Source organism: Gopherus evgoodei, chromosome 4 (genome assembly GCF_007399415.2).
Source record: "Gopherus evgoodei ecotype Sinaloan lineage chromosome 4, rGopEvg1_v1.p, whole genome shotgun sequence".
Lineage (NCBI taxonomy): Eukaryota > Metazoa > Chordata > Testudines > Testudinidae > Gopherus > Gopherus evgoodei.
This window is the reverse complement of record NC_044325.1, coordinates 35738726-35749992: the sequence shown is the minus strand read 5'-3', so window position 1 is coordinate 35749992 and position 11267 is coordinate 35738726. Positions and strand designations below refer to the sequence as shown.

The following is an 11267-nucleotide window of genomic DNA, read 5'->3' as shown; positions in this document are numbered from 1 at the left end:
TCTAGTGGTAATGGCAACAAATCATCTGTTCCAAATCTTGCCTGGCTGAGACACTTGATATTAGATCAATACATTTTTCTATTGTGAAAGATGCTCTAGTTAGATATAGGAAACGCATTGTATAAGATTATTTGTTGGGTCAATAGTGTTGAATATTACTAGAGCCCTATCAAATTCATGGTCCATTCTGGATAGTTGCACAGCCAGAGGGTTTTAAAATTGGTCAGTTTCACGATTTCAGATGTTTACATCTGAAATTTCAGAATGTTTTAACTGTGAGGGTTCACATCCAAAATGGAATGGGGGGGGGGAATGCTCCCAAAATTAGCACCCTCCCAGCTTCCTGCAGTTAGAGGAGGTTCCTGGAGGTGAAGGTGGGCAGGATTCCCCCCTCCCCCCCGTGCTTCTGGGAACACCCCACCTGGGGGCTCCTAGCTGCTAGTTCATGCCAGGGACAGATGAAGGCAAGAGCTTCCTCACCAATTTGAGGTCCCCCCAGGAAAAATGGATGCTCCAGTCCCAGAAGCAGCCTCAGGGCAGAAGCCCCTAGCAGGTCACCCTGAGCCCTGGTAGAATCCACAGGGGAAGAAGCCCTGAGCCTGCGTGCCCTGAGCCCCGGCTGCAGCTGCGGTGCTGAAGCCTTGAGCCCGGGCAGCCCCAAGTCTGGACTGCTCAGAGCCCCAGCTGGAGTGGCAGGGCAGCGGAAGCTCTGAGCCCAGGCTGCCCTGGCTGCAGCTGGCAGGAGCACAAGCCCCCAGCCCCAGGAGATGCTGCCGGGGGAGGAAACCCTGAGCTCAGCACCTGGAGCCATGGCAGAGGCCACGGGGTCAGGTGCTCAGGCTGCTCCGGCTGGAGTGACTGGTGGTGGTGAAACCTTGAGCCTGCACTGCCCTGACTGGAGCAGCAGAGGAAGCCCCTGGCCCGGGCTGCCCGGAGTCCTGGCTGCAACTGTGGAGTGGAAGCCCCCAGGCGCCCAGAGCCATGGTAGGAGCCGGGCAGGTAGGGAGTGAAGGGGCAGAAACCCAGAGCCCAGGCTGCCCCAGTTGCAGCCACTGGGAGCAAAAGTCCGCAGCCCAGTAAGCTCCACTGTGGGAGGAAGCCCCGAGTTCACTGCCTGGTGCTGTGGCAAGAGCCCTGGGGTGGGAAGTGGAGGAATGGAAGCCCAGATCTTAGCTCCTGGGCTGCCGCAGCGCAGAAGTAAGAATGTACCACCCTCATTTCTGCACTGCCTCTGGAGGTGGGTCTGATCTCTCCACCAAGAGCGGCAGTGCAGGAGAAGGAAAACTCCTGTCCCTCCCCATTGTGGTCGGAGTAGCAACTTGGAGCCCTAGGCTCCCTGCAGCAGGGGAGCTCAGATTTCCAGGAGAGGGCTGATTTCACAGTTGGTGACATGTTTTTCAGGGCTGTGAAATTGGTAGGGCCTATATTACATAATAGCAAGCGTTGCTGGACATGGAAGAGTACAGCGGTCTGGCTGAATCACTTCGTACTTTCTCATCTGCTCTATGCAATCTCTCCCTTTCTCCCCACCACACACACAAGATATCTACAGTGGGTGCTAAGGTTTATTTGTTTCCTTTTTACATTTACTTGGAGTAAAATGATCAAAGAGGTGAATAACAACAGCTATGCTATCTCAGCTTGGAATGAAATGCCATTTGTCCTTAACAGATGCTGACTTAAGTAGACAATAACAGCTGTGACCACAGCAACACTACTCACATTTAATAGCACTTTGTTAATGCAACCTGTGAGCTAGTTACTTTTGCTCCCTTTCATGTTGCATGAAAAATAACTGCACTGCTTAAAAAACAAATATAGCCCATAGCACACCTCCACTGCATGATCATTTCAAATAAACAACTGAAGCAGTCTTCCCCACTTTTACCAAAAATGCAACTTTCTCCTGGAGTTTATCATCACTAAAATGCTTAAGTCTGTGTTATTTTGCCATTTAAAGTATGTTCTTATACTAAGGGTTACAAGCAGGCCCACATCCTTAATATGCATGCTTACTTAAGGAAGAGTTATGATTGGATGTTACATTACAGTCAGGAGAGAGAGCTGAATAAAGATCTCTTCCAACTAGTTTTATTCCTGTTAAAAAATGTGAATGTACAAAATACCAGTGTTTGGAAAGATTATGTTCTCTCTGCATCCTCCACGTGATACTGAGAAAATAAAATCAACAATTCCTATTGCTGTGAAATTCTGTTTTTGCAACTGATGATGACCCCAGTCTTTACAGAGACTAAAATTATCTTATTTCATATTTCCAGCAAAGAGGCTAGCAGCTCAGTCAAGTTACACAACAGTAATCTCTGTTCCACTGAGAACACTTTTATCGCAAGGCAAAAACTGGAGTTAGACTTTTAGGTTGTGGGCAAGGCACTCGCAAAGTGAGCAAATCTGTTTCTGCTCATGGAACTAATTTAATGTTTAAGTGCAACAAAAACACTAAATTAGCCTTAAAAAATGGGTTCATGCATGCCTAACAGCATTCATCAAACAGGATGACCCAGGCCACTAAGCACATGAATACTGCAGGTCTAAGGAGCAAACTTTACTATTACTGCTTCACCAGACAATGCTTCATTTTTTGACTATTCATAGACATGTCATATCCCATTTTATTACTTTAATCTTTTATTAAAATACTGTGTAGTTTTATTTAAGAACTGCTAGATGTTTTCCTTTCAGTAATAAAAAAAAGGAGTACTCTGTTTCAATGATATTCAGTCCCCAGAATTTAAAGGAAACACGTCCGTGCTGATAATAAATGCATCAACATACAGCATTAGGTCAGAAATAACATCTCTTGATTAAAACCCCACTATCTTATTGGAAAACTGTACATTGATCCACAACTCACTTCTTCCTTTTATCCATGTGTTTCTTTTTCAATGTCTGGCAGTGAATGGAATCCATACATGGATTATCCAATACTGTAGCAAATCTAGGGGGGGGCGCAGCATATTTGTTATAGTCTGTTCTTCTGATAAGACTCTAGACACTTGTCTTTCAGAGACAGATTGTTATCTGTCTTTGATCAGCACCATTTCTTAAGCATGCAGGGCACTGTAGAATGTCTCATTGCGCTCATGGGTCTTTCATGCCTGTAATTTTCCGCAGTATCCTCTTTGCAAAGGCTCCATGTCTCTCTTAATGAAGCATATGCACACATTTCCAGATAAATAAGCTGCATTTTCAAAAAGTTAAGAGAGATTAAAAATTATTATATGTTTAATATAAAAGAACATCAATAAAAATTATTTTCCAATAAATTAAAAAATATGCCAAACTATATTGGCCATTACAGGTTTTTTTATTTTATTTTAGTGCATCTCTGTACTTCATACTACTTTTAAATAAGAAGAATCAGGTGTTGTAAATATTTGACTGCGTCTTTACAAACGATAAGGAACAAACACATAACTGGTTAAATGTCTCAGATTCTGAACTTGAACATTATCTCTGCACTATTAAGAATTGTCCACTCAGAGTAAACATATTAGATTTCTAATTACTTTTTGGGAAGAATGGAAAGATATACTTACCTACAGTCATCCCCTCCAGCACTGACAACGTATTTATCCCCACTTGTAAATCGAATATTAGTCAAGTGGGCGGAGTGACCTAAAAATCGCTTGTGTTTTGCCTAAAAAATAACAACATGGAAAATCATGAATCCTCCTCATTGGACTGTTTTAGAAAGAAAGAGTAAAGAGTGTGTGTATAATGTTTAGTATCATGTATCTAGAAGTTTCTAAAATGCTCTACAGGTTCCTAGGCTAACAGGGTCATATCATGAAATGCATTTAAAGCAGAAGCTATTAAATTGTCTCTAAATTATGGGTGTGGAGGTGTCTCTAAACTATGGGTATGCGCACACACCTCCCTCCCCATAGTTCAGAGACAATTTAATGTCTTTATCCAGTGGGGTATAAAGCAATTTTACACACAAACACACATGCATGTGCACCCAGTGGTTAGGGAGCTGCGAGATGAGAGGTTATGCTGTTCCAACAAATATTTATATCATTGTAGATCAGCTTTCACAGGAAGGACTGAGATACAGACCAGCCGCAAAATACCCCATAGCTCAGTGAATGGGGCATTTTTCTAGGAGGTAGGAGATCTAAGTTCAAGTGCGGCAATGCCTAAGTCCTCCTTGGGTAGCCCGTCACTGCTGTTTTTGAATGTGCCTGTGTAGCAGGGTGGTCACCCACTCTGGCCTTAAAACAGCCCAGGAGAGGGCTGTGGCTGGGAGCAAGCAGCTCCCAGGCTGATTGGGGCTCAGCTGGCCCTTATAAGAGGGCGGTAGGCCAAGAGCAGAGTCAATCTTTTTCTGCCTCTAGAGAGGGAAGGGCCTAGCTGCTTAGCCGCTCACAGGGTACCTAGAGTGGAGCAGGCCTGGGAGCAGGCCAGAGGAGCTGGGGAGCTCTGGCCTGGAAACCCCCCAGGCTGCAGGCCTTGTTAAAGGCCCTGAAGGGTACTGGGGTTGCAGAGGATAGCCCAGGGGTAGGCCGAGGCAGCAGGGGCTAGGCGGTGACTGGCAGTAGCCTGATACTGAGGCGAGGTGGGGATAGTGGGTGGGGGGTTCCCCTGGGGGGGGGGAGACCCAGAAATGGGTGGGGTACTGCCAGGGGGCAGCCCCCAAGAGAAAGGGGCAGCAGGGTCTGGGAGGGACGTGGGGGGGCAGTGACACGCAGGACACAAGGCTGCAGAGGGCGCTCCGGAGGCAGGCAGGCTAATTCCCCAGGAGGCGCTGCAGAGGTGAGCATCACCCTGTTACAGCCTGCTTTCTGCAGAAGGGTGTCTGTGAGGTGGGCAGTATTTGTATGTGCAGACACTTGCATATAAGGGAGACATTTTGTGGCAGGAGAGGGAGGAGACATCAGGAATGGGGACAAAAAATTAAAAAACAAATTTCTTTACTTTCCTTCTATTTTTACTTTTTGGCCAATTTCTTGTTTCTTCTGACTCATGCTTTGCTCCCTTCACTGACTCTCTCTCATGGCTGGCCATCATGTTCCAGCTTGTGAACAGACTATTTCTGACATCATTCCACGCAGAAATTACAGATTCCTGCCTTAAGGCTTTGTCTTCAAACAAAGATGTGTAACAAGTCCTTGTGAAGACAATGCAATTATTTTCATGAGTTACTCAGTGGCTCAAGTTAAAGCCTAGGCTTCCCATCAGAACACACTTTTTTTTTTTGGTAGTGAAGACATGGCTTAAGAGAAATCATGTCTTTGTTCACAGTTCAGAAAGTTGTCTCCTTGCTACAGGAGCCAGTGATAAACTCTAAATTTCCGCTACATTTTCATTATGTTCTTTCTGACTAAAGGGATTTAAGAGCCAAACAATAACTGTTACCATGAAATAACATACAGATAGGGACACGAGTGCAACCATTTTGCTGTTAATTTATACTGTGCAGTCAGTTTGTTTCCATAACAAGTCCTTAACCTCTGTGCCTCAGCTTCCTTATCTGTAAAATGGAGATAGTGTTACTTATCCACATGTGTAGAGTGCTTTGAGATCTTCACAATGAAGGCACTTTATTAATGCAAGATAGCAAGCAAGTACTATTGCTAGTTTTTTAGATTACTTGAAATCATGGATTGTGGCTACAGCTATTGTACAAGGGTTTAGGAAATCCTGGATAGCAAGCAAGCTTGTAAGACTATGGAGCTACAACTAAAAGCATACATTAAAAAGCTAGAAATTCAGTGGGGAAAAAGCACTCCCACCACCCTCCCTCCAGAGATAGGATGTCACAAAATCAAAAGCACTTTGTGTTACAATCACACAAACAAAAGATTCTTACAAATTTTTCAGGACATGGAAAGTCAAACAGCTTGACCATGCCAAAGTCATCGCCTGTTACAAGGCTGATTCCAGAGTGAGAGACACAGGCACAGTTCACATCAGCTTTCTCAGCATGCCTGGACCAGATTCCAACTACTTCATCCCCTAGAATACTGAAATAGAAAGGTGAGAGGGGCCCCCTTGGCAACTAATGCATAGTAGGAAAAACAGTAGGTTTAGAAATAATAAACTGATTTTTATAGTATTCTGTGATTATGAGAATCTGGAATTAAAGTAAACTATTTACCAAAAAAAAAACAACCCAACAACAACATGGCTAACAAAGCTAAAAAACAGATGATGAAATTGATAGTTAAAATTAACCAACAAGGCAATTGTCAAATATAGAAAAATAAATTATGTGAAGTACAATGTACAGAAGTTGAACAGAGATGTTACTATTAGAGCTAGTCAGAACATTTTTTGTGAAATGTTTTCATGGGAAAACGCTGTTTCACTGAAATCAAGATGTTTTGTGGAGATATATGAATTTTGATGGCATTTTTGAATGAAGGGTTCCCGAGGTCCAGGGTAGACCCTGGTCCATTCCAGAAAGAAAGAGATCCAAATCAAAAGCTAACCCTTTTGCTCTGAAAACTGACATTTCAATAACTTTCCAGTTTGCAAAAACTTTTGAAAGGTTTGGTTTTCATCCTGCACTGGATCTAAAATACATTTCAAACCTTGAAAATCCTCATGAAATGGAATTATTGGTCTCTGGCTAGCTTTAATTATAAATGTACATGTACACTGCACAACCTGAAGAGAAACCCAGCATTGGATTATATGATGGATTATAATTTATATGCTGAAAATTTGGGATGCTAGAATGTGTCTGGATCAGGCTTGAGTATTATATTTTAAAATAAAGTTATGATACAGTTAGAGCTAGGTCAACTGACAGTGTTTCTTTCAAACACAAATGAGGAATATAATAAATTAACTCACTATTAAATCATAAAATGAATAGGTGCAAAAATGTCTCGGAACCTGATGACCTGAAAATTCTCTGCCTATCTGATACTATCTTGATTATGATCAGGAACCCTTTTGTTTTGAAAAGGAATGGGTTGCTGGCAGGACATTCTCTCTCTTTAAAGACCCAGTGACTTTGGAATTCACTCCCCACAATGGTATGAAGTAGCTCAGGTCTGCCAAAGTTCAGGGCATGCTACAGATCCCAGCTCTTGTTCAGGGTTTTGAGAAAGTGGGAGATGTACGGGGCTGGTGATTTTTTGTTTTTAAAAAGAATTATTTTTTCAATTAACCTTTAGTGCATGAATGAAGGTATGTTGCAGGATTTGTTATTTTGTATTGATTGTGATTTTACAGATTTGTCAAATGAGCCTAATGGCAAAATGATTTTTATTTCAATAAAAATCAAAATAAAGTAATTAAATATACAATGTAAAATAAAACAATGTCGTTTAAAAAATAAAACTAATGCCAAACATAATAAAACATCATTTTAAATATAATATAATCTGTTTATACAATCATTTCTTTTGTATATTTTTGAATACACCAATAATAATCATATTTTTCTCATATGGTAAACAGCAGTACTGTATAAAATCTAGCACTGTCTACTACAAATGCTCTAATAGGCTCTGTAAAACTTAAATGATCACAGACCTGTATTATGCAGGTTTTTATTTGAAATCAATTTTATATTTTTTCCTGACTTACCCTCAAATTGCTATTTCCAGCTACTGCTGCAACACATTCAATTAACTGGAAGAATGGGATGTATGATCTCTCAGGTTGCCTTAGATCAGGGGTTCTCAAACTTCATTGCACCATGATCCCCTTCCAAGAACAAAAATTACTGCACAACCCCAGAAGGGGGGACCAAAGTCTGAGCCTGCCGTAGCCCTGCCGCCCAGGTGCTGGGGTCCAAAACCAAAGCCCAAGGGCTTTAGCACCAGGCAGGGAGTCTGTAACCTGAGTGCCACTGCCCAGGGCTGAAGCCCAAGGGCTTTGGCTTCGATCCCGGACCCCAGTAAGTCTAAGTCAGCCCTGGTGACCCCATTAAAACAGGGTTGTGACCAACTTTGGAGTCTTGGCCTACAGTTTGAAAACTGCTGCCTTATATTCTGGATCAAAAGCTGTAAAGGGTACATAAAGAACGCGAAAACTCATAACTTCCGTCCAGAGACCATATGCATCTAATACCCCGATTGGAGTAATTGCCAGTGGTCTCAAGTGGAGCCTATATATTCTTCCCATGTGACTTTATAATGTACAACTACTCTGTTGCCAGATCAATCAGGCATGCTTTAAAGAACAATACAGATCAAATGCTGTAGCGTTGCGGTATCTTTCATGATAATATGGTCATTTCCAGACCTATGGTTTTCTTTCCAGGTGGGAGACATCTGAACTTTTACTCCAGTAGCAAGAGTGAATCTGTGTGAATTAGGTACCTGGTCCAAGTGGCCCATGTTATTCTGTCAATCACTGCCTGGTCCATAAGCTGTCTTCCCGAAGGCACTTCATAGACCTGCCTTTTGTAAGACCCAGTAGAGACCTTTGAGGATGAACATCCAGAAATAAGAGTTCATTTGAGTTAAAAATGTTTGAAGATATTTGAAGTAAGGATATAATTATACACTCAATGTTATTATCGATGGCTCTGAAATAGAGTAGAATCAGAGGAGGTATTCTGTGGGAAGATCTCATGCTTCCCAAAAATGTATACAAGTAGAGAACAATGAGAAATGGTGATCAATTTTTAATTTAAAAAAGTCTTACCAATAAAATGTGAGTGAAATGCATGTACATTCCTTACTACACAGCACCCAATTAAAAGAGTATATGTTGTAAATAATGCAGGTATAAACTGGACTTAAAAGTTGCTTAATTGGCCTGGGGAGGCTCACCCCAGTCTGCGTGTGACCCTTTGGTGGTGAAGAGGCCACATAAGAGCTCGTATGCTATTCCTCCTCCCTGATGTTGGTGCAGTAGAGAAAATGGAGTGCTGCTAGGACATCTCTACTCCATGCTGATCCCAATATTTATTTCTGGCCTGTTGGAGCCATTTGTGGCCAGTGTAAATTACAGCAGCCTGAAGCATGGGCTTGTGACCTCATAGAAAAGGGTCAAAATGTGTAGATGCGTTGTGAGAGCCATGGCAACATGGGTAGAGTGCTCATCAGAGGAGGCTTGTACTGATAGGATGTGCACAGGGGCATTTTCTCTATTATTATGGTCAAGAATATGAAGGGTTTGCCATCGTTTCCTGATGATTCCTGGGAAGAAAGATTGTACTCCTCATTTCCAAAAGGTTACAAACCCAGCTTCAGCAAGGTGATGAGGCAGGTGAACAGTCAGTGTTACTTTTTAGTAATTCAGAAGTACACTTCTGCTTTCTGTATTTGTTTCTCACAGTCAGGTACTAAGATGAGTCCAAACAACTTATTTGTATTTGTGATCTATACATGCCTATCACAAAACAACCTCACCATTTAACACAGCTGTCAGTTTCTAACCATGATAGGCCCAGGAATGAAATACTGGGGGAGCTGCTGGTCAAAACTGAGATGTGATTATTGGAGCTTCATAAGGAACTTTGCATGGTGTCTGTCACTAATATATTTGGTATGAACAAGTGTTAATAGACCTTCATGAGCAGTACATTTACTTACAAACTTAAAAATAAATACAATGATCTCAAATGACTGATACCTGGAGAAAACGGCTATCTGCAGAGAAGTCCATCTGGATAACAAAGCTTGGGATATCTTTGCAGTAGCTAACTCGATTTAGCGTGGGGCCCAATGTCAAGTCATAAAAATCCACTGCATTCTCACTAGTACCCACTGCTAAGTAACGAGAATCTGGACTGAACCTGAATAGATAAATAGTTTAAGAAGAGAGGTTGAAATTCACAGGAAGAAAAATGTAAGATCTTAGAATTTCTTTTTCTATTTTCTTTTCAACCTTCTGATATCAAGTTTGGGTTTTTTTTGGCAAGGTAGTGTAACAAAATGGATGCAGCTCTTATTCTAAGGGATGAAAAACAAGCGAAAACAACATTTGTCTGGTCCTACTTTCTCTTTCAGCATGATTTATTATTAGTAATAGAAGAGATTTAAAGAAATAAAAATGTGATTTTTTTTCTCTACAATATATTTGAATTACTATTGCTTCTCTCGATGAGTTCTCATAGCAAAAACATTTTGCACATGGTCCGATTGAATTTCATTCTAGCCAGACTAACTTTCTAGATGCTGGAAAGAAGATTTAATCTTCACTACTTTGAAAAGATGGGCATGTAGATTTACAGAAGACAGAATCAATTTTATTTTTCTTAGCAATGAAGGATGGAATGGAAAGAAGAACCATTGGATAGGACCACTTAAATGAAATGTGGCTAAAATGAAATCTAATCAGCTAAATATTGAGGAAAACACACTGTTTACAAAGCAAAAAACTGAAAAGGGAGGAATAATCTACTATATAAAGCAAGATTTGAAACTGAAATAAAAATGTTGGAGTAATTTACATTTGGTGAATGTTAATGTTTGTAGACCTGCCAGGCAAAACTGGTATGTGAAAATCCCTATAGTTCTTCTATTAAGTATCTAATCACACCACTGTGTAAATGTATCTTTTCCTGCTATATTTTTTATCGTATTTTGCTCTATAAAGGTGTTCTAATACTGTCTCCTTTTCGCTCACAATGTTTACCTTCAATCTGCCCTATGCTAAATCTGCTGGTTCCTACTCCCTGTCTGTGAAGCCATTAGTCTTGATATCACTTCTTAAAACTAATTTATTCTAGGAATCAATTAATTATTTCTTGTACAAATGATCTTTCCTTACTCTCTCCCCTGAACTCTTGCCTAATTTTGTCTGTTTTTTTTATTATAAACTCTTTGGGGCAAGGAACATATTTTATTCTGTTTTTATGGTCGTCTTAAATCCTTACTTTTTAAATTATATGATCCAGAATGCTGCAGCTTGACTACACTTGCACCAAAATCAGAACCATATTGTCACTTCCCCATCTTTCATTACAATCAATTACATCTTATTTATATCCAATTCAGAATTGTCCTAGTTTTCAAATCCCTCTATGAACTTTCTCCATCTTAATATTCTTACCTTACAGTCGCCTTTTTATCTGCCACTTACTATACTATTTCAAATTTTGTCGTCTATCTCCCCTCCTTGTGACTCTCCTCAATCAGGAGTCACTCTTTCTCTTGCGCCACCCTACTTCTGTTGAACTTCTCTCTCCTTCTAAGAGGCTGAAATGATTTCTTCTCTTTTGAATCTAGAGTTCTGAAGTTGGCCCACTTATGACAGAACCCTTCCCTTTCCCCTTCATTGTAAGTAGTGTCTGACAATACTTGACATCTCTACTGCTTAGGTTCCAGCTTTCTGTT

The 11267-nt window shown here is 41.0% G+C and overlaps 1 protein-coding gene across 4 annotated transcripts in view; it reads right to left on the bottom strand.

Annotated features, from left to right (window-relative positions):
• Positions 1-3114: 3114 nt before the first annotated feature.
• The window catches only part of EML5 (EMAP like 5), a 303194-nt gene continuing 295041 nt past the window's right edge, over positions 3115-11267 (bottom strand). For all 4 annotated transcript variants that reach the window (XM_030558959.1, XM_030558960.1, XM_030558962.1 and 1 more), the window contains 5 exons: positions 9562-9724; positions 8301-8404; positions 5834-5987; positions 3558-3658; positions 3115-3199 (listed from right to left, as the gene is read on the bottom strand). In XM_030558959.1, coding sequence (XP_030414819.1) covers positions 3163-3199; positions 3558-3658; positions 5834-5987; positions 8301-8404; positions 9562-9724 — 559 coding nt within the window. In that variant the 3' untranslated portion in view covers positions 3115-3162. The remainder of the gene's footprint in view (positions 3200-3557; positions 3659-5833; positions 5988-8300; positions 8405-9561; positions 9725-11267) is intronic.